The sequence below is a fragment of the Varroa destructor genome, unplaced genomic scaffold, assembly GCF_002443255.2.
Source record: "Varroa destructor unplaced genomic scaffold, Vdes_3.0 BEIS01000006.1, whole genome shotgun sequence".
In the NCBI taxonomy this organism is placed as follows: domain Eukaryota; kingdom Metazoa; phylum Arthropoda; class Arachnida; order Mesostigmata; family Varroidae; genus Varroa; species Varroa destructor.
In genome coordinates, this window is record NW_019211459.1 from 13,130,264 (window position 1) to 13,154,539 (window position 24,276).

The 24,276-nt window shown below is 41.3% G+C and overlaps 2 protein-coding genes across 10 annotated transcripts in view; one reads left to right on the forward strand and one right to left on the reverse strand.

Annotated features, from left to right (window-relative positions):
- Nucleotides 1–24,276, reverse strand: part of LOC111252892 (uncharacterized) — a 343,362-nt gene that overhangs the window by 268,769 nt on the left and 50,317 nt on the right. Inside the window, exon 1 of one of the 7 annotated variants that reach the window (XM_022811506.2) lies at nt 1,062–1,145. The exons of the other annotated variants lie outside the window; for them this stretch is intronic. The gene's annotated coding sequence lies outside the window, so the exon portion shown is untranslated. Of the gene's footprint in view, nt 1–1,061; nt 1,146–24,276 lie in introns of those variants that run through there. 7 annotated transcript variants of the gene reach the window in all.
- LOC111252893 (carboxypeptidase Q-like) lies at nt 230–22,360 on the forward strand. 3 transcript variants are annotated; one of them, XM_022811513.2, is made up of 9 exons: nt 230–369; nt 5,560–5,676; nt 5,907–6,086; nt 8,765–8,904; nt 9,229–9,435; nt 10,214–10,463; nt 12,226–12,378; nt 12,478–12,725; nt 21,941–22,360. In XM_022811513.2, exons 1-9 carry the CDS (start codon nt 327–329, stop codon nt 22,238–22,240), a joined length of 1,638 nt encoding a protein of 545 aa, XP_022667248.1. In that variant the 5' UTR covers nt 230–326; the 3' UTR covers nt 22,241–22,360. The 3 variants fall into 3 exon arrangements, with proteins under 3 accessions (XP_022667248.1, XP_022667251.1, XP_022667250.1); XM_022811516.2 differs by lacking the exon at nt 230–369 and adding an exon at nt 2,284–2,482; XM_022811515.2 differs by lacking the exon at nt 230–369 and adding an exon at nt 3,229–3,251.

Here is a 24,276-nt window from a genome sequence, read left to right on the forward strand (position 1 = left end):
AATTGGCCTGAACAGCTGGTCAGTTGTTAGTTTGCTAAAACAACAGTGTTCATCCATATTGATGACTGGCAGAAGAAACTCGACGCTGTTACTGTGTGGCGGCTACCGCCCCCGCCCCCCGCTCCCACCATTGGTGGCTCAGTGAATGGATCCTGGGGCTTCTCAGCCGCTAAAATCTCACCTTGCCCACCTGTATGCTCTCTCACGTCAATGACAATAATTACACGACTACGAGCAAATGCAGCTCTGTTAGATGACCGAAGCAATGCGACGCGGTTTAAGCGGATGATTGTTAGAGGCGAAGGCCAGCGACAAGCACGCATTTGATGGCCTGGAACAACAACCGTTCAGCAAACGACATCGATCACGGTAGGTAGATTGTTACGTCCCCGCGGCGTCTGCAGTAGCAACGTATAGTAAAGATTACTGTATAACCCTATTCAGTTTGTAGCAAGGACTGATCCTTACTGAAAGCACAGCTGGATGACCGAGAGACGACACACAGACATAGATATTGTACTTAATGATTCAGTGCGTGACTGCGATGATTGACTGGCCTTCGATACTAATCCAATGTGCAAACGGCACTCGTCCACGTGGCGATCAGATCCGCTCAGATCATGAGCGAATTATGCCCTTGTCACTGATTCATTAGTGTTAATGGACAGGCGTCAGCCCATCATGCGATCCTTGTAAAAATCATCTACTCACGATTCCCAGCTATGATACGTTGTTAGCAATGAATAGACTGATATCAGAAAGCGACTTTCAGATGTTTTTAAATTTCGATCAATCATGGTTTATCAGAGTCACCAAGTGAATGAAACACGTCATGATGGTGCTCGATTTAATTTTCTGTGTAACGGTTGCGCTGTAACATGGAACTGGGATCAATCAATTGGGAAACTATGATGTTGACAGTGACAACACGATAATTTCCATCTATTCACTTTTAAACTGGCGGATTAAATTAAGGGATACGTAGTTTCAGATAGGGCCGACTTGCTCCATAGGTACTGCTCGTATCTCCATATACGTTATGACAATTTTGGTACACGAACCTACTACGGGTAAGCGAGAACTTCGAGACGCTGACAGTCTGAACAATTATATATAGCTATCTGCATCTATTTGATAATACAATTGATCGGCTCATTCAAACCAAAGGCTCTTCGTTTTCGCTCTGGGAAGTCGATAGCTGTCCGCTTTTTAGCATCGTGACCTTAGAAACGGTAGTCTATTTTGAACTTTACGATAAAATTTTAGTCGAGCTAGACAGGTATACGTTGTGGCTCAGTACAAAATTTTATGTACATTGCCAGATTTACTGTCTGCGACATGAACATACGCAAAATATCAGCGGTTTCATAGAAGGTCAATCTAAGTTTTTTTGTTCTGCTTTGCCTTTCTTTTGATGTCAAGTTGTGCCGACTTTGACTTATTAATTATTTTAAAAAGGGTCGATGTAAATTTGAAAAGAAACATTATTGAATCATAAAAGCTCATCATCAGCATCGTAGATCTGCCACGTTAGCCTCCGGCTATCGCATCTGCCCCGTTACTTTCATATAGCACGAAGTCGTCCGCCTGGCACAGTTCAAAATCGCCACTAGAGGCGCTGGTGCTATGCGAATGTGAGATCGCCGTGGTAAAGTACGTTTCGACAATGTCAACCATTGCCTAACTGTTTTTGGCAAATTATTGATATAATGAGTGCTGTCTTCAAAACAAACAAGCAGTATAAACAAACAGAGCTAACGAGTAACGAACAGGCAAAATAAGAGTTTCGGAGACGCCTATATCTCACGATGCGGATATGCTTGAATCGTCGACGAGAAATAACCAGCCGACCTAAACAATCCTAGGTTGTAACTTGTCAGTTCACACTATTACGTATCTAGTGTCCGAAAGCTGTTACCGAACCTATGAACAAGAGAACATGAACCTGATTTTTTTCAAGGATGCCGTTTATACGATACAAGTTTTGTCAAAACATGCTTATGCATAAAGTCACGAGAATCGAGCATTGTTTGAGATAATTAGCATATGTATATATAGCTATATATAATATATATATATATTATATATATATATATATAACTAATTTAGCTGGTAATTGGCCAGCTTTTCGAGGACATGTGAAAGGAAACTGGTTGAATTTACTCGAGGAGAAGTGAGTTCATGAGGAAAATATATCTGTTGCACTACATAAATGTGTCCGAGGTGAGTGAAGCCATCAGGCAGGGAGATCTTGAACGAAACCACGCTACGTGAATAATACGAATGATTCTAAAACGAAAACGGGGGCGCTAAACACCACCGAGGAGGTAACCAAATTTTAAAATCCGAAGTGCAAAAACTTATTCCTGGAACTGACGGACTTCTCACGAAGGCAGAGCTTGAGGTTTGAAAGCTCGGCTAGCCAACACTGGCGCTATCCACATTGTGTGTTACAGAATTTCAACCCAAATACTGAAAATGCGTAAGTTGTGTTTCACGATGAAGTTCAATCTAGTTAGAAGTGCATGTGATGAATTTTATGCGCTATTCGCGGAACTAAAATCAATAAAAAACCTGTTTTTGCCATAAATAAGGGCTGGTTTAGTGTTTACCGTCATTCGGAGATAAAGCTGGCAAAAGAACAGCGTCGCCCTGAAGAGAAAATGAGTTCGGGGTAAGATGATGGCAATATATACGTGGACATCCGAGGCGTTTACCACTACCACTACTACTACGAGCACTCGCCGAAAGCGAAACAGCAAATGCAACCAGATTATCTCAACCTCATCAGGAGACTCGTAAACCATTAACAGCCACATGAATCGAAAGTGTGTAGTTTAGCTGCTTAATAGCAATGTCGGACTTCATCGCAATGTGGCAATTGCTGGATTGAGTAAAGGAATATAGAAAGTTGGCTTTAACCCACGATGTCCGTGTGTGATTACGGAGTTTTCTATGCCGTAAAAAGGCAACTGCTATACTATTACAATATTCGGATTTTTCACGCATATTTACGAAAACGAAGCCCACGGCGACGCTGCTGACGTTAATTAAGCAGCTATTTCTAGCGTAAGCAGTATAAGAATGTCCGTGTCGATCTGTGTCACGAGTAGCAATGTGAGGTGGTACGAAAAGGTTGCAAACGACGAAAGCGTGGTGTTCAGTCATTTCTGGAGAACAGGCCTTTGCGACAATAAGATGCAGTCGCTCCCTGTGTTGAGTCACACTAGCGAACGATAAGGATATGTCAGGTAACGAATGTCAGTAGCTTTCACCCGTGTTGGCGCACACACGAATATGTCGTTGAAGTAGATTCGATGGGCTGTTGAGCGATTACGGAATATGTACAGTTAGCATCATGCACATGTGGAAAGATCTGCTATGCAGTATGTTCGGCATAAGCCCTCTTTAGTAAACAGATTTCTTACTAATTCCTTCATATTGGCGTCGGCAAAGAGACAAAGCAAACGATATGTACACAAAAACGTTATTTTAAGCGTAGAGCTATATATCTGTTTTTGCGCGGGGTTAACATACTACTGGAGTTCGGTGTATAAACAAAAAAACGTAGACAATAGAAGCGCACATTGGCATATTTGTCCTGCAATAGCAGGTAGCTACAACTCAAATGAAGTATAATGAAATTTTTATGCTTCTGGACAAAAAAAAAATGTGTAACGCTACTGTCGTTGAGAGCTTCCTCGTATACCTAACCAGCCAATCGATCTGCTAAAGTTTTTCTATTTAAAAAAAACCAAAATAACAATAGATAATCGTTATCGTTAAGTCCTTAGCAAAATCATCTTACAATGCATATGATTTAACTGGCAGCGTTCCTCCGACAAGAGAAAGAGGTCGATAATGTAGTTCAATGGCCGTTAGTATGGCCGTTCGGTCTTGTTAACCTAAAATCTCATGGCCGTTTCGTGAGAAGTTTAACAGTAAATATAGAAGATTGTCGTTTAATCACCGTTTTATGCAGGAAGTGGTTTTGGCATAACTATGTTATGATAGCAGTGTCCGGGAATGGCGGACGATCAACGACCACCAACCCTTCGACTTACGACGTCATTTGGTCCGCTAAAGCCGTCAAGCGGTGCCGGCCGCGAGTGCTTACCTGAACAAGAATCATTCGGTGTCATTGTAGTTTGTTGAAAATATTTCTTAATCGACAATCGCCATAAGAAACGATAAACAATGGACTCTGTCTTTTGTGCGTGGCTTAGTTATACAACATGGTAGCCCAACGCGGACCTACTAAATAGCTATAGAATTGTCCTTCAATTTTCAGGATTTTTTTGTTATTGTTGCTTCGCAATAATGCGTTACAATTTTTGCGTTACTCGTAACCCATGACGATTATTTACATTACGATATTTTATGAAAGCCGTTAATATTGAACATATGGATCACGTTCTCTGATTCTGATTTGTCATTAGTTTAAGAGATACATTTGTCCAGTATTGATTTGGCCTGGACGAGGTCTCATACAATAAGATAACAGCAGATAATGTTACCAAAGTTCTCACAATGTAGGTGTTTAAGCATTTGATACGTGCATCGGGTCGCCCGAATGGGTTGCAGACTGACAACTAATAAAAGCACAAACATACCATTGCCTGTAGCGTTGATTGCCCCCCAAATCAAGTTACGATGACTCAGCCATAGAAGCGTGCTCGCCATGTAACGTATAACATTTCGCCATGTTCAATAGTTGAACTTGAATTATTGAATGATAAATATGCATAGCTTCTTTATTATAGCCGCCAAAACTATGCCGTGTAGGTATTATACTATAAAATTTAAAGTTATTCACGAATTTCGTAAATAGCTGTCATAAGCGCCTATACAAGTTTATAACTGAACTTGTAAAGTTTACAGTTTGCGAATGACAGGTTAGTCTCGAGTAAATGTTCGCACTATCAAAGCTTGAAGCAGATCCCTGTCTTCTGATCTAGGTAACTGTGATCAGCCATATTTTTATCGAATGTACATCTTAAATTGGTCGTAAGTGATCCTCAAGATTAAAACACAAACCCGCGCTAGTGCTCGTAATTGATTCTCGTTGTAGTTCATAGCGCAAGGTTCAATGTGGCTTAAGGATAAACTTGCCTTCACTTTGGAAAATTACTCCGATAGCGAGTTATATATATATATGTCTAACAGGTACGTGGAAGTAAAATCCGAAAGCGCAACCAAATTGAGACACGCAATTTAAAATGGGACCTAATTCTCCGTGGAATTAGCGTGAAAGTCATTTCATCAAAGTGGTTGCTTTGTTGGATATTGATTTAAAACGGGTTGTGCGTGTGTATGAGCGACAGGCATCGGTCTGGCTCGGAAGTGTAACCTTTGAGACAGTCAGTTACAGTAGTTTTTTGGCGGAGTATCTGCAATTTATATATTTGACTTGAAACGAAGTCAGTTGCAGAATGTATATGAAGTCGTAGATCTGCCTTCTGCGAAAACAATATCCCATCGGTTAGGATATTTCCGGTTCGGAATAGATAGGGTAACTGGGAAGTGCCTAACTTACTCTCTATGCTATTTCGTATACAGGTGATCTGAGCGATTCAAAAAAAGACACCTACCTACCTACCTACCTACCTACCTACCCTTACTGTCTAGAAGAAACGAGGCTAAACAGTTACGCATTCATAATGAAGTTCGCGTTCGGTAAGTTATTGAGCTTGTCTATATTTGTGTCGGCGCAAATTTCAAGAGATCCTATAGCCTAGAACTGCCGTGGAGTATTTAAGCAAGCTTCCGTTTTCAAATTTCAATCACTGGGTTAACGATCAGTCGACATGTTAGATAATTACGTGCCACTTTACAGTAATGTGATCAAGTATTAACAAAAAACGTTTATCGTCGTTTTTGTTATTTTGCTGATTCGAAATTTTCAGCTACTACTTGCTTGGGGTTGGTGTCTACCGTTACGGGCCTTATTCTGACCTATCATCAAACTGATGCCCACCTACATGACAAGACGCTGTGCGAGGGCAAATTAGATCCTAGTATTGTTAAAGAAATCCGTTCGTATCAGGCAGATGTGGACAAAATTATAAATCACATTTTGACTACCGGTAAGTTTGTCCTGAGGACGCCACTGCGCCTTTGGTTGCGCATCCTACTAAATATAATTCATTTCTGAAAGCCTTGATTTTGTTTCGCTTATTCTAGAGAATTGTCCCTTGTCTGGAACGTGGTAAGTGAGAGACTACAAGTGAGACTCGTTACGTAACGAGTCTGTTATTTCACAGCCATCATTAAGGGTGCTTTTTTGGCAAACATGGTTCAGAAAATGTGATGCCGTCCAGGCAAATACGATATGGATAGGAATTCGTATTCGTGCTCATGTATAGGTAAATAAACAGGCTCAGTCCATTAACATTTTCTTATATGTTTTCACTTAGAAGTCAGAAAAATGTACCGACTCATATGGAAAATATCACTTGTTTACGTTTACCGTTGTTCTTCAAAAGTATCACACATTTTCTTTTGCTATTAAGAAATTTACGTGATTTCAATACGTCCAAAATAAGCGGACTAACCGGCTAGCTTTCACTTATTGAACCGATACAATAAAATCCAATGGTAAGTAAAAACCACAATGCAATAGAAACGAACTAACTGTTTTTTGATCCGCGTTTTTTCGCGTGTTCGGCACCGAACCCGTAAAATAAACCTGTGGGTATTTAGTCGCAGCTGGCGGTCAGGTATGAGGTAGAGAAGCGCGCATCTTCTGTTTGGGGGGGGGGGGGGGGTCAATAGGAATGAGCCCTAGGAGGAAATTGAGCAGAACAAAGTCTTAAATAAATTGTACAGAACAGGCCAAGCCTGAAGCGAAACAGACACAACGCCCCATCACTCCAGAAGTCTGCGGATTTACGCCCTGCCGAAGGATCCAATGCACTCATTTGTGCCCTTGATAACTATTCAGGACAGCCATAAGTGACTCTGTGGCATAAATGATTATTTAGTTCAAATATAAATTTGGCTCACACGCCCAAAATATACACATAAAACAATATTGGCTAAATATACAATACACATGTTTTTTTATGAAACTAAATACTAAATTTAAATATTCTTTTTAACTGCGTTCTTAATTAATATTTTGTTTCTGATCAGAGCTAGATTTAATCATTTAAATAGATCAATTATAAGAAGTATTTTATGGCTTGCCTCGTTACGAGGCACTCGATGAACGCTATGGCCACGGAAGTATATGACACAAACGCGAAACATAATAATAGCTAGGTTAGGTGCTAAATTTTGCTTGGGTTTTTGGCAAAGTTCAGTGATACGACAAACGTCTAATAGGATCAAACAAAATAACATTCCCTCCTTAGTAACTCCCTGCAGTAAGCGGCGTCCAGCTTACGTTTACATGTATAATTTATCTTTCTATAAAGTGAAATGACTCATAATATAGCAAGGAATTCGCACCTCCGATCGGTATGCCATGTTAAGATTACCAAAAACCACAAAAAGTAAAGGGGTACTAATAAACTTAACTTATTAGTATGACAAGGTAAAAAAAACTCAGTATCGCAAAAGGCCACGTAATATCTATGTTTAGCTGCCGATCGAAAATACAGAGGTACGGTTTATTTGTACGCGCATACGTACGACACTAGATAGACAGGTCGTTCTGTAGATTACTGCGTTTCAAACATCTTTAACTACCGATTGACTGTTATCCGGCCATACAATTTGCTTGACGATCAATCTATCGTCGTTTCATGCATGGTAGGTAGTACGTGCTGTTTGTCTTTGTCAATCACTGCTTAGTTATTCACGCAGAAATAATGGGTCTACATATTCACACATCGCGGTACTGGCTATATCTGTATTTCTGAAAATCAGAGACCGTTTACTAGGATATTTTTCGATAGTAGGCGAGTCATAGTGGACCAATAGAAGATCACGACATGGGTTCCAACAGCAGCGGCGGAGCCAGTTCACTATATAAACCTGGTCTTCAGTGAAGATTCTCTTACAAGAGACACGGTGAATTGTTCGTTCAAGAAAAAATCCTACCCGCAAAAATGTGTTTTGTGAAAGGGCTTTACGAAGATACGCCAAAAATCTGACAAAGCCGTGAGGTAATAACAAAATTAAACCAACGTGTCACATAACTTAAAGGAAGATTAACAACGAAAGCATACTAGCGTTTGTTTTTCTTTGTTTTTTCGTGATAACAATGACCCATTCTGTTACCATATAGCGACTTGTAACAAAGAAAAGGGATCCTCTGTGATAACCGTAGACGACTAGGCCAGCAGACGGATGCAACTGAACCAGTAAAACATCACCTTAGCAGTTTTGAAGATCTGATGCAGGTGTATCCATTGTAGCTTCACGTGTCTTGGTCCTCCGATTACGTACAAGTCAATAATTAGACGCGGTATGGTTTAGTACGTTCGCCGGACACTGCTTACCAAGACCTCATGAAAAATTATTAAAACCGTAACATGATTTCAAAATTGCTCCTCTAAACGCTTGAACTTACGACAGCGGAATAATAAAATAACCATCCTATCATATATAAACATATATCGTCATTATCACATCAATTATAGCTTCCGTTTGAATATACCCCGAGGAACATATAAATAATATGTCTGGATGTGTGAAAAAAATTTCTAAAATATAATAAATGTTCTATTGATTAGTTGTTCATCAATAACACGCATTTTGTGTCGCGGCTTTCCTGCATAATTGTCTCGATGGAACAACATTGCATCTGGTTCGATAGAAAAGGGCGAGACATGGCGTCAGTTGGCGGCGTTTGTTGATAAACATGGGCCGCGCTTCACTGGAACAACAGATCTCGAGAACGCCATCGATGACCGAGTGAAATACTTCACCGACGTGGTTCAACTCGGACCTTCCCAGGTGGGTCGGGTAGCTTTGGAAACCTTGCTGACGAAAATCTTTTTAACGGTGTCCTTAAACGTTTAAGTTTGGTAGTTAATAGCAATTATAATGAAAATCGGATTGAGGGGGTTGATTCTCAGTTACAAACGCATTCATAATGCCATGCTACGGAGTTCACCTATATCCATCTCGGAGGAACTACACCTGTATCTACAAACGACAGCTTGCGTGAATATTGGTTGGGGCAAGTGTCAATAAAAAGAAGCCGTTTGCATGATGTGTTTAATCGAATGTAGGATTAGTTGCAGTGAAAAACCTATTAATTTCGCGACATCGATCTAGGTTCATACAGAGTATGTTGAAGTTCCTCGTTGGAACCGTGGCGAAACTGAGGCAGTTCTACTGAACGCCTGGGAGGGCGGCAGAAATAAGACGTTGGGGCTATTAAGCCTTGGATATTCTGTAGGCACTCCCTCCGCCAACGGGCTTACAGCCGAGGCCATCGTGGTCAGATCGTTCGATGAAATGCACGCCAAACCCGACAGCGAGGTTAGTTATGTCACACATCTGCTCTTAGCTTCTCGAATCTCTAGGCGTATCTTCTTATTCTCTTCTTATTGAAGGTAGAATTGTAGTGTGTTAATCGCATATACAAAGACGTATACCTACAAAGATGTATACCTTCTAGTATAATATCGTTCCCTATTCCACTTAATTTTTTTAGCCGAAATTTTTATTTGAATTACACATTACATTGTACAAGCTAAGTAAGGCGTCTTACTTGCACTATCTGAATTGTCCTATTTTCATTCAAGAAGAGTTGTGACAGTCTTCAAGTCCATCGTAATCACGCTTAAGGCAGCGTTAATTTCTCATTTTTCCCCGTAAGCACACACGTATCACACAAACATCCCAAGAACGTAATGGCCCCTCTCACAAACGCACAATTTAACTATGCTGACTATGGCAGAACGAGGAATTGCCTATCAACTACACGAATGTTGGTACATGAAGGTTTTCCACAAATGAAGGCTCACTGGATAGGCAAACTAGAGAAAAGATCAGCGCTGTCTTAAGGGCATTAAGTTCAGCCCAACGTTGAAATCCTTCAAGGATCCCCCAGGCTAACGCAAATTTAAACTCACTATGTAGTATTTTCAGCGGTAGCCTATCAATTGGCAATGGATACAATCGAGTATGACGTAGTCAAGATCGTATAATGTCCCATCTACATTTCAAGACGATAATGTTTAATCTGCCTCGACCTGTCTATAGTTTTATTTCTTACAGATGCCTAATCCGCCAATTACTGGTATTCATTTTACAGATTCAGGGCAAAATTGTCGTATACAATCAGCCCTATGTCAATTACGAAACCACAGTGAAGTACAGGTTGATGGGTGCCTCACAAGCAGCCTCAAAAGGTGCTATTGCCGCAATAGTTCGGTCGGTCACTGGTCATTCTCTGTACACACCACATACAGGCATGATGACATACGACAGCAAATTTCCAAAAATTCCGGGTGTTTGTATTACGGCAGAAGAAGCGGATCTTATGTGGAGAAAGCAGCAAAGAGGTAAGTAGATATATTTCTCCTACGATCCGGTGAATTCGTTAATTTTCCCAGCCGACCAAAATAATGATCTGTTCAAGCCACTGGTATATTATATATTATTTAGTTACGTTTGCACTAGTACACTGCAGACGTGATCAAGCTTACGTCAAGACGCACATGCAATGAAGAATAAAGCTAGTTTCTTTAATTTCGGGTCGATGGTCGTAATCGGCCGTACACGTCCACGAGGCTTAATTGCTGCCATTTTTATAAGAAATGTGCTTTCTTTCGGCTCCAATCACGAGCATGTATGAGTAAGACATATCCTCGAAAATCTGTCGTGATTTTCTGTATGCGATCACTTTGATAATGAATCCTACGAAAATAAATAACCAATCCTCATCTTTTCGTTTTACTACTACTGGCGTGTGTGTGTGTGATGTATCACATGCAGTTGGCTAAGTACTTCGTACAGGCCATTCTGTTCACAGCTATTACTGGGCATCAGCAGATTGCAACTGAATGGAATCAGCGTCCAGTCACCCCTCTGCCATGAAGGTCAACTCGACCTACTTGACAACGTGCCTTTATAAACCTGGGTCTAAACCCAGGTATATTTGGCCCAGACAATGATCCGCTGACGAATCAGAAAACATTTTCAAGAAGTTCAAATGTAATACAGTCGTTTCCGCTTCCCACTTGCGCTATAGATTTCGATAACCTATTGAATTCCGGATGATCTATTATCTATTACTTCTTGGACGAGAATTCAAAGCCGCATTGAGGTCCTACGTTTAAGCTGACACAACTGCCCTACACTAAAGGCCAGCTTCGAGCTTCTGCGTAAATTGTGTATTTAACAAAAGTACGACCTAGCCAGAATGCAGTGTGCCCTTTTGCAGTTAGTTGTTATTCCCGATAGGGAAGACCTACGTCACATTGCTTTGTGTCAGTTCGAGCGTGGTGCGCATAGCTCCCGTGTTGGCGACAGAAAATCAGTTTTGAATTGAACGAAAGAGAAGTCGGTTGTTTTCTAAAGCTGTCCTATGTATGACAGGGCGAAATAAACTAAATAGGAGCAAAAGTGTCAGCGAGCGCAGACTGTGAGGTACGTACCGCCCAATGGATAGCGTACGAAGGGAGCAACACGCGAAAGAAAGTCCGATGGGACATGCCTGCTGCAAGGCTTAACACGGTTCTGTCGGATCGCCCCTGAATCTTTGAAGGTCTGTGACAAACAAACAACTAAGGCTTTGTTAGCTTGGATATCTGTTGGTTGGATATCCGAACCAACCCCGCTAGATAGAAGTAGCTAAAAGAATGGACTCGTTGCAGCATGCTTCTAGAGCGTGAAACACGTAGGATATGGGTGACTGTGCATAGATCGATGGGGTTGGCCAAACTGTTGAGGATTCGTAACGAACGAACAGACCACTGGTACATGGGCGGTCAAATGAGATTCATACGAATCATTTGTTTATTAACAAAAATGACATCACGTTTGAATTGGCTAAAAAAAAAATCACAATTTTTAATTTTATGCCATCTAAATCTGGCTGGACAGAAACGTAACTATTATAGATACTGGTATGTAGTTGACTTCAAAAAACGTTCACTGCGTAGCTATATAAACTTCAAGAACCTTTTAATAAGGTAGAATTCTAGATGTACAGTTCATTGAAGACTAATCTGATGAGCAGTGAAATATTCGAAAATTTACCATTTAAGTATAGTATCACACGTTCAGTTCTGGAGTATCCGCTTGTGAATTATATACCAATAGGTGAAAAGCTGCGTGTTTTTCTTCGGTCAACGGCTCATCTCGATGAAAAAACCGTAACTTCACGTAACACAATAGCAGACTTGAGGGGTACGGAAAAACCTAACGAATTCGTTGTAATTAGTGGACACATCGACAGCTGGGACGTCGGACAAGGTATGGAAACTAAGCAATATAATCCTATTGTACGGCTATATATATATATAGCTATAGTTCGTTTAAAAATCTTTTTGTTGCCATCTGGAAAAACCACAGGCGCTATGGACGATGGCGGAGGCGCTGCTATAACTTGGCGGACTCTCCAGGTGCTCCGCACCCTCGGATTGGCTCCGCGTCGGACGATTCGCTCAGTCCTCTTCACCGCCGAGGAAGTGGGTATTCTTGGCGGAGAGGCCTACTTTGCAAAGCACAAAAAATCTGCTGCGGATGTACAGTACATTATGGAATCCGATTATGGGACATTTACACCACTCGGCCTTACGACCGCTGTCAAGAACGACCAAGTGAGTTGAGATTCTCTCCAAACAAACATATCTAATCTTCAGATATTTACTTAGAAACAAAAGCAGATTGAGCTTGGAGGACAACAAAGTAACCGTATTTTATCGATCCGTGTGTATAACCAAATATATAGGTTATCCGTATAGACTTAGATGCTCGTCACTCAGACATAGGACAAACTGAAATATTGCCTATTAAAATTCCATGCAGATATTTTGTTGGTTGTTCCTGCCATGGACGAACAATAATAAATATCCGGGAATTACAACAATAAGAGGTCGTTTTGTCTATTGCATATTCAACTAGATATGAATGTCTTGCTGAACGTGGAAACTCAATCCGCAAACTGCGGATAAAGAATGAGCGGGACGATGTGTCCTGGCGTGGTCAGCACAAACTATACGTTTACATGACGCTGCACTTGAAAATTTTTTAACGTGGCCTTGTGCAGATTAAATAGTCCTCTTCTTAGGACCGATTGCCTCTTTTTATTCAAAAATTGAAAATCGTTTGCTCGAAAACAGATTCGACCGAGGACAGTATTGTCCTGCTGTCTCTTGCCTCACTCTGACCAAATGAGGTCATGTTAAGTCATCTAGGGATAGCGATTTCGGTACAGGAGGATGATCAGTTGCTTGCTGCTGCACGTATTGGTCCTTGTAGCGCCCTGTAAGGAGCTCAGTGGATAGACTATTGGGATAATGCATGCGAATGCCTCTGTATGGCCAATGCTTTTATCCGTCTGAATTTCTCATTCCTTTTCTTCATCCTCGAATGAGTGGGAAATCGTACGATAGCTTGCTCATTGATAAAAAAACCGCCGTTCAGCATATACCCACTTCGATAGTCACAACCGTTCTGTCGCCAGCTAAGTGGGTGACCGGCATTCGTTTATACCCATACAGGTGACTGCAGTTTCTAATTTGCCTTTTCGAGTAAAGGACTAGGGATCCGAGTCGCGGTGAACAAATTTCAATGTATATCCCGTTTCGAAGCGGCGGCGGCTTGAAAAAACGCTTCCTATTTGACAGCTCAAATCCGTCAAGCATCGAGCCGTGTCTGTTTTATTTACGCTAGATTTACCTTTTCACCAGGCCATCTTACTTCTCTTAGTCAGGTTAGCAGGCAGCGGGACCTGCTAGCTTTCTACACAAACAGCGCCCGCACAACTTACGTTTGAAAGTACCCGCACGTTCTTTACACCTCTTCATATGCAGGATTATTTCTAATACAGTGACGGCAGCAGCTATCTCGGTTAACATTCTAAGGCAAAAAAGAGAATACCTGTAGACACGTTTTTCAGCTAATATATCAATTTTAACAAATTTTAAAGTTTATTATTATTGTTACATCATGCATGTTAACAGAGACAGAACAATCCACGACTCCCATGTTAATAACTAGGTAGTAGCTATTACTACCTAGTTATTATTTCTATTCGTGAAATAGGTCTTCGACCTATCTCTTAATAAACTTAGCCAGTTCAGAGTTCACCAGTGGACGGAAGGTGGAATAGGAACAATCACTATTCATCACATTTAATGATCAATCATCATCATGAGGTATTTGATGAGACCTTGCGGATGCTGCCTCTGTCGAGTGGGCAACTGCACTGAGTGTCGCCTACTCTTTCTCAGAAAGTATGCCCCCTAAATTTAGTCTCTCTATATACATGAGGGACACTCTATATACAATCATCTGTATTCTAATATCATTTCTTATATCTTCGATAATGGTATGTCGCACTCGACTATGAGTTGTTTCGTAGCAGTCTTATTTCGTCTACTATATAGGAAAATCAAGCGAAGCGAAGCACCAAACATTCGTCGCTCCACGCCATAACCAGGCCCTCGATCCGAAGCATAAGACTCCTGATCGAACATTTAGACCCATAATCCTACTCGACAGGGGGCGATTTCTAATGCAGTTCCCATCCTACTAGAACCCTAGTCATTTGGCCTTCTCTGCTGCCTAGCGGCAGAAGCAGAGGGGCCGTCATCAATAGCATCACGTAGACCATAGGATGACGAGTTTTATAGACACTAGCTTAGTGAGCGAATAGCTTGCAGATTTCATTTGAGTGACCTTTCGCAAACGTTCGTGATCTTCCACCGCTTTTTTCTTCGTGCAACAGTTACGCCAGTTTACGAAATCCGTATGTGTGAACGTTGCTGCTCTTCTGCCCGTCCAAGATAGTTTTGCGTCATTCCATTCCGATTGGACAGTTTGCTTGAACAAGTAGCAGAAAGAAACTCAGCCGCAGTGTCGCTGGGTGCTGCAACGCAATGAAAAAGAGATGGCGAAGCGGTAGACGAAGGACAGAAGCTTGCCTGCATGAGTTGTTAGAACTTCAGAAGACGTTACTGATAACTCCAAAGTATCGCCTCACGAGGACCGTGGTATAAATTGTCGAGAGACATCGATGCAGAACACAAATATACGCACATAGGGTGATTATCTCGGGGACAAAGTTCTCTCTACATATATATATATATATATATACATAGAGAGATGAGAGAGAGAGAGAGAGAGGGTAAGGGGGATAACCAATCACCTGACCGATAGATTGGGACGGTTCAGTTTTCAAGGCTAGCGACAGCAAGCATTTACCGGAAGTGTTGCAACGAAGCTCAATGACGTAGGCGTGATTCTGCATATCCTCATTTGGCGACAAACTAAAACGAGGTAGTTCTATTGCGTTGAAGGGTGGTGCCTCTTTCAGTGTTTCGGATTTCGTAACAGACCCAAGCTTCTCCACCAAGTCACTATGCACGTAGAGCAATAACTGGAGATACAATTGCTGCGGTTATTATACAGACAGGGGAATCAGTTTGGTCAGATTGATAAGCATCCACTTTTGAATATCTCGTGGTAGTCGTGGGTCTGCTCAGATATTTGTTTAAAGCACAAATAAGTTGTACTTGGCAGTACTTTGTGACGGTAAAAATGAACTGATAACGCCTTGTGAATCTATGAATAGAATACGGTTAGCAAGGCATAAAACTTACTTTATTTAGCGTTGCATTTGCTTAAGCCAAGTAATTAGTCTCACAACAGCTGCCAAGTTATCCCCTGTCAAGTGACTACTTCAGCTCCTGATGATGTGGCCTCACTTTGCGCTTCTCCCAAGTTTCCTTCATCGGCGGTGGCGTATTCGTCTGGTGGTGTGTACAGATAGATTTGTACAGGCTGATTCCTGCCGTAATGCTAATTGGTACCTCCAATGTTGGATAAACGCCAGTAAGCACAAGAATTGCCGAAATGAGAGCGACGATTCATACCGTTAATTCCGGCGGTATCCTAGCCTACGAAGTTCGGTAGTTGTTAACACGGACAGATTTCCTCAAATGATCAGTCTTACCTAACATATGGGTTTATAAATAGCTGGACTCGTAATTAAAAAGTCGCAGACTTAATTCCCAGCTGCGATCTTAGTTTAAAGCGTAACTGAATTTCTATCGTGTATAATGTATTCCTGGCGGTATAAATAAGAAATAAACTAGGAAACAACGGTCGCAGGCATAAAAGTCGAACTTAAATTGACATTTCGGAAACGGACGAGGCCTTTAGCAGTAACAGTAGAGGGAAAATGAGGTTTTTTTTTTTCAAAAGAGCGCACGAAAAACGTCAAAGGTTATAAATACGTTAACTACAATTAGATTCCTCCAATTAATTATTTTCTCTGTTTGTAGACAGGTGTGTAAATACATAAAAACAAAAAAAATCATCGGAATATAGAATGACCGTCCGTTCAATATTCAATTATATTCTTCTCCCTAAAGTCAAAAGCAAAAACCAGCCAAAGCCTGCTCGCTACTACTGGGCGTTTTAGCCGAATCTTCGTAAAACTATGTTATTGCCTTCCTGTTCTGAATTACTATCAACTACGAAATGGTAGTGACACTCACGAAACATTTTGTCAAAAGAGCTTACCGTACAAATAAACGATCAAACAGTAATAAGAAGTAACGGGGGACTACCACGAGATGATGTCAAAGCCCTATCCGAAAATAGCCGTAGGCAGCCGTGCCCCCAGTCGAGCGGGATCTGCGGCAACCGTGCGGCCCCAACGGCCCAACGGCGGAACAGGATATGTATGAGTCTCAGAATGAAAAAGGCTAAATGAATATGACTTTTTGCCCATATTCACTCGACCCAACTTAGCCAGATAGCTAATATTCGTGTTGCAGCTGCAGAAATTAACGGCATCGAATAATACGTGTTCGTTAAAATTTTGTCACAACGACTGTCCTCTTAAAATACTGTCTGTCGGTAGCTTAGCAGAGCTAGGACATAGATCCTCGAGTTGAAATTTTTCCCTGATTACCTGAAATTTAGTGGTCAGACTACGTCTATATTCGTTGACATTATAAAATATTGGTAGTGCTTTTTCACAATATTATTCGATGATACTAATAAATTCATCTGTTAAAAATTCAAAGCCTCACTGAGATTACTCGTATTTCCTTAGAAACCGGTAGTACTTCTACAGTCTCCCATACAGACGTACTACTGCATCTTTTTGAACCTATGGAGACAATGTACATTAAAAACTGATCGACACATCTATATCTAGCATGGTAGTTATCATAGAGGGCCCAAATTGAACAATCTCGTGGGACTAAGCGGGAATGGACCATATTATACCTAATCATGACCATACTCACCGCCTTATCTATTACTCGATCTGAATTAATGTCTACGTCGAGATTAGATCCTGAGCCGTCTTAGTGATGTCTCTCGGGCTAGTGGGCAAGCATGCACTTCCGGAAAGCCTAATGGAAAGCAGAAGTTCCTATTCTGCCTACTTTTGCCTATCATTATGGGTTGCTGATGCATGCTAATTATTAAGACCGAACGGGCATCTCTGGCATTCTCTCACGCGCATCGACGGTAACCTCATCAACTTCGATGGCACCAACACGTCCACGTTCTTTAACAGCTTTTTGACCGTAAGCCAGTCATATATATATGAGCAGTATTCCATCCGCATTATCCACTTGTTCTACATAGCGCAGATGGCCAGAGTAAACACTATGCAATCGTTCGGCCTATTGGGACCTGTGTATTACAGGAAATTTTCCCCAGCAGTTCTACTAGTCGAAATAGCAAATATGATAACGGTTAGTCGTCAGTGGGGTTCGCGCCATATCTACCCGAGATCTTTTCCATCCGACATATCCTTACAGAGCACTGGGTTGCCGATGTGCGCTTGAACCGTCGCCCTTCCCAACACTGGCAACCTGTGAGCTTAATTTCTGCTCCAACGCTGTAGTCGAACCCTCTGTTTGGCATTATTCCATCGACATATGCCCGAAGCGTAGCAATGGCTATTGCCACTGCCTGCCATAGAAGAGGTCATCAATCACTAACAGCAACAGTCACAGTAGACTGGGCCGTCTCGATGCCTTTGGATAACGGATTCTGCAATTTCGCGCCTGCTTTGTGAAAGGCACATAGCTACTCTGCTGAGCATAGATATATTCCTGCCGATGCCAATTTTCCAGTAGGCGACGAATGCTGATTGCACTTCTACATACTAAACCGTTATTAAATAGGAGATCATACAGTAAGTGGAAGAGGACTAAAACGCTAGGAGCCGGTGGTTCATCAGGCCAATCTGACGAAAATATGCCAATTTCGTGCAGCACAAGAGAATCAGCGCTAGCGCAGTGGTAGTGGGTAGTCCGGGTAAGCAAGCGAGCAACGACTTTTGCAGTCTATTCTAGTGCGATACCTTTACCAACTGAGGCTTTCTACCGACCAATAGAGCGTTATATACGACGTGCTTCTGTTGTGCTCCTCTGCTGTGCTGAGCTCTACCGACGCGGTACCAGTCTAGTAATTTAAATGTCTATATTTACAATTAAAAAAAGTAAGATGATAAAAAAACTAGTGAGCTGGTGATGCTCGTAGAAGTGCTGTTATCATCATTGCTGCGAACGTTATTACCATCACTACCGTGATCAAGGGTGTACGATCCGGTCAGCTGTCGATTAGCTCGGTCACTCCCGTGTATTGATGACCTTGGCCTAAACTATGGATATCAGAACGAACATTGCTGTGGGATCTACATATTTATACGGACTTCAGGTCACACGAACCTAGCGCTACACTGTGGCACGTAAAGCCTCGACAGTCGATAAGTTGGTTCGTCTAGTCATAGATGACGAGGCAACCGACCGATCAAAATGATGCTTCCATTGTCAGGGTGCTATTTCAGGCTATGCGATACCACACAGCAGGATAATAAGGTAAAATAATAGGCTAATGCATAGTATTATCAACAGTTGAATAGCTGCGCAGTGTGATACAGTGGGATTACGATGCGTACTTACGCTGATAAAAAAAATATTCGAAAAAAAGATTATTATACATATATATATGATACCCTAAACGCTGTGATAGGGGTATAAGCGTACTGACAGGTGCTCTCCACCACAACATATGGGGAATTGTATATTTGCCAGTTGCCAGGCGCTTGATTTAACTGCGACTACAATAATTGGTAGTAAATTTTATAAAACCTATGTTCTATTATGATTTCTCGGCGATTTTGTGGCAGGCGATTTGAGTGAAAACTTTATGGTTCAATTTAAAAAGAATGCCTTTTAATTTAGTCGAAAATAGGCTTGGATGCAATGAAACATTTATTAATATAAATGATAATGGGGCAACGAAATTGCATACCTCCACTCGCGGCGTCAGTGACTTGTGAGTCTTAGGGAATTTGAAATATTGGGCCGTTTTTTGTTAAATTTTCGGCGGGTGTTTCACACTTGCAGATGCCCCTGTTGTCCATTGCAAGTACTACCACCAACTTGTGTTCAAGTCACTCGATAAAACCAGATTCGCGATTTCTTTGCAGGGCAGCGTCATTCTTTTCCCTGGCCTCTTTCGAGCTGACAATAGTGATTGAAGTTTCGTAAGTTGCACGTGAAATAGGCCTTGCCACTTCCAATTGGTTTGAGGTTTCATAGGGGATACATTTTTAACTTAGCTTCTGCATTGCCGGTTTACGATTTATAATTCTGTTACACTTCATATATGAAACGCTACATAGCCTTTATACGGTGAGCTCTGCTTTCGCAACAAACCGCCTCGATCGACGCATTGCATCTTCGGGTTCGGACATCTATCTAGTCGCTTATGCGGTAGTCTTCCATACTTCAGTCATCGGTTTTAAAACATGTACATTATTCAAGCAGCGTGTTTTCGCTTAAGACCATCCTGTCTAATGTCTTCAACAATTTTGGATAAATTTCTACAGTGTTGTAGCCTTGGAAGAAGGAAAACTTGATCACCGGTCGATGATTTTTGTCACTATAATAGCGTTTTTCGTTCTAAACTTGATTTATTTTCGGCTAAGCTCAACCGATCTTCACTTACAAGGTTTTACTTTAAAAAAAAGTTTCGTCTGCTAGCCGCACGTGGTCTGAATAGCTGTTCGGAGTCCGCCGAATCCGCTTGTAGCTCCCGTGTTTTCTAGTGACGCGACGAACAACAACAGGTAAACAGCTAATAACAGAGCGCCGTCAAGCTCGAAACAGTAGCGACTTGATGAAACCATTTCTGATAAAAGATGACTACTGTAGGACCTACTCAGACCTGTTTGCGCATTCCCATATTTCGCGTATTATGTTTTGAAACGTTGCTTAACAACTTGGGATCCGGGTGACCGTTTTGTTTCGCACACAGTAAAATACGATTCTTTACATTTTGGTAGGCTATACTTAAATATTGTATTTTCATTTGGTTATTTAATCTCAAAAGCCAATATACGGCTTATTTTCGGCAGAGCAGCTGATGTCTCTGCCATTTTTTTTATACGTTTGCTTAACTTCGGGCGTAGACTCCTGACTCGACAAAATATTAAACCAATAGACGTGATAATCGCGACGAGAATCAGAATAACAATACCCACCATTCAAGTTATGTTTCGGGCGAGCCTCCACTACAGCTACCACTTGTGCGATCCTCGTGCAGCTCTAGCGCCCGCGCCTGGGCCTTTTTCACTCGGTCGCATAGAAATACATTTCTTCCAATAACCCGTTTGACCAACGTCCCGTCTACCGATCAAACACAATTACCAATGATAACCGTGTCAACGGTTAGTTTTGGCAATTGTGTTTTGTGCTGGCAGTCCTTTCATCGTTTCCAGCAGGAGCATCCTATAGATCCGCCATATTCGTTCGCAAAGAACATATAGGAACAGCTACTACTGTTAACACTACAGTAAAAACATGCTGCTTTGAGCTAAGGCACCAATCGAAATGATTCTAACAAGAGACCCCTGTTTTGCTTAGCGGAACCACTAAAATCGATCATCACCTTACACCCTCGATCGAGAACACCCTTAACAGGCAAACTAGTTCAAAGGTCTACACAATTGGTTAGCTCTCTAACTATTTTTCTGATCAGAATACCTCCATCGAATCGTATGAGCAGGGGACACTGCATACTGGGGATAAAGGGGACTGTTATACTCTGCCAGAGATTCTACCAAATATACAGGCCGGTGCGAAAAAGCAGGCAGGTAGAAAAATGATGTTGACAATGAGCGGCTTTGGTTCTTCTATATAAATGCGCCACTACTGGCGACATCTGCACCGCTGCTGATCCTCAAAATAATGAATGAGTAGTAGATTCACGAGCGCAACGATAAACGGTGAAGTGTCGTTTGCGATCATTCACGAGCAGACCCGATTCTGACTGAAATAATGGACCTACGTTTCGAAACTGAGAACGAAGATGATTAAATAGAAGATGAAGCCGGTTGCCTATGCGCTTGAAAAAAGGGCTCTAGGCTAGGTCACGTCAGTTTATTGTTTACTCTTACTGTGAAATGGAGCAGCCCGTCTGGGATATGCTTCAGGCGTTGCACCAACTAACGTCAACGTCTGTTATAATCCTGGTGGTAAGCCCACTCGTAAGTAACGGACAAAAGGAGGCTCACAAAGAAGATACTTACGGGAACAATTGAGAGCAGCGTAAACTTACATTTACGATACTTTACTTTATCTCTTCAACTGAAATTTAACTTTTCTTTTTTTCCTAATTGATTCTTAAAGTTTTATTTATTTTATGAATAATTAATGACTTTATAAAATATGATATATAGTACTTTTAAGTACTACTACTTTACTAGCAGTATCTGTTTTAATTTAATGAAGTTCTACGCCTATTTATTTGATTCTTCTTTATTTTCCTTTTAAAGGCACGCTGCGTTCTTCAAGAGGCGCTTTCAATGCTAAAATCGATAAATGCTACAGCACTGCTAATCTCCAATAGTGGACCTGATATTAAGCAATGGTTCGATATCGGAGTTCCGGGAGGCTCACTTTACAACAACAATCCGCGATACTTCGATTATCATCACACGAATGCCGATACTCCGCTTCTGATGTTACCAGATGATATGGACCGCGCGACTGCTGTCTGGGCGTCAATGTCCTACGTCCTGGCGCAAATTAGTGTCCGGATGGATCACGATGCCCCAAGCGATCCAGTACAGTAAATCGCCCAGTCTTTCATTGAGCAGGAGGTTTTGAACGACCAAAATGCACGTAACACAAAAATAATGTTGTCTGTAAATGTACATCTATACTATACACATGCTTGGATTCAAGGAGATCAATACGTCTGTCTTTTTTTTTCTATTAATAATAATAAGTATTGTCTATTGCGCTGTAAGCTGGTTAAGCTTGATACCTCAAATGGACCATGAATAGAAACCGCAGTTTCTATTGCGCATCTGAACGCTAGTATAGGAACGGGATGAACTTAAGGAATAAACTAATGGGCTAAATTATCTTTAAGATAGAGTTACAAAATCTGCTATACACATGCGTTGTACCAAATGAATATCATTTACATTGCGGCGGCGTGGTGTTGCTTGGCAGTAGAATGATTCAGGAAAACTATTTCTAGGGTATACATCGATCGTTAATTCCGAAGCCTTCATGTGAAAGTATTCATTCAAGAATTACCAGAGTTTTCATCGTCTTTTCCCTGTCGATGATGACGACGACATCGTCGCACCACCTGACACTTGTTTTCTTCTCTACGGAGATCTGTTTAGCGAATTACGGCTCTATATGAGATACTACAGTTGTTTTTCTTTGGCCAACCATCACCCTGGAGTGTCTCCGAGTTTCTCGGCTTTGGGTCCTTTGGACACTGTCGCGCATCCCTGAATCAGGTAAAGTAAATAGGTTCTATGATAGATCGAATCTTATTCGAAGATTCAACACTCATGAAAAAGACGAAAAATATGTGGTCAACGGATGAAGCTACCTGTGAAAACCTAGATAGCAAAAATTTAGTAGTCCGGATTGAGTCTCTGAACAAAGCTGCTGAAATCAGTGGAGAAAGATAACTGAAACAACGAACGTTCATTATAAGTATGATGCACAAGGTCTACCGCACATTTATAGAACGGTATCTGTAAATGTAAATAATCGCCGACTTTCGTCCTCGGCTTTGATTTTCAAAGTGATTGTAGTATCATGGGATAGGGCAGAGAAATTAATCATGCAAACAGCTACGTCTAAAGAGGTCCTCGGGCAGTAGATGATCTCCAAAAAACGAAGGAGAAACACTTCGGAAAGAACAGCACATCGTAGACCCGACAAGAAATATACAGAAGGGTACGTTAACAGGAATCAGGATGATACTCGATTCGAAACCCAGCCACAAGTGCTACTTAATAGTGCCGTATTTTACGAAGACGTGCCCCAAATACATACATTAAATAACACATTATGACGTCGATTGAGTGGGTACTCGTCAAAGACAGAGTCTGCGATTTTAGTCCACGGTTTTTAAGTTAAGTGAAGTAACAATTGACCCTCGATAACGAAACTTGTGACTCTACTCAACCTTTAAATTAAGGCTCGTTATTTTAAACACGACTAAACTCCTTATTTTATATTTTCTGAAAAAACATACAATCTCGCTGCCGTTTTAAATGCAATAAGATCACTTAGTGAGGCGTAGGTAAATATATCACAGCCAGTTGAATCACAGACCTCAAAACGTTTCTGTTTACGTTCCGATGGGTCGCTTTCATCTAACTCTTTCGTACATCAGTTATGACGCGTAGGAACGGCGCTAGAAGAGCAATCTTCTTAAACGTTCGTCCAAATTTAAAAAAAAATACAAAAACCATTTCTTATAATTTTCCGACAACGTATTGAGTATAAACAGGTTTTTCGCATCGCTAGGTCATCCAAGGGGATTAAACGACTCTATTAAATAGATTGTGTCTCTATGTTGATCTACCTTATTTATCTACCTCGTAAAATTTGAAGACTAAAGTGAGTTCGGCATTTTGTCTCATCATGGCACTTACGAACGGTGCCACAAAATGGTACTACATACCAATCATGTTGTCTCCAAGCATTATATTACGGAGCACTCAGAACCACAGGAACTATGGTTTCTACCCTCGAAGACCAACGGGCTTAGGTTTTTAGCGGGTACCCAAACGAGATGGTACTATAGATGTAAGATACTGTTATGCACTTAAACACGTTTTGTCGGTCAGCTTAT

Bases quoted from the DNA above. Each gene is read 5' to 3' on its own strand.
- LOC111252893 (XM_022811513.2), top strand. From the start codon at position 327: ATGGCCTGGAACAACAACCGTTCAGCAAACGACATCGATCACG. The intron at 8,905-9,228 runs GTGGGTCGGGTA...ACATCGATCTAG, and splicing joins TTCAACTCGGACCTTCCCAG to GTTCATACAGAGTATGTTGA. The intron at 12,379-12,477 runs GTATGGAAACTA...GAAAAACCACAG, and splicing joins CAGCTGGGACGTCGGACAAG to GCGCTATGGACGATGGCGGA.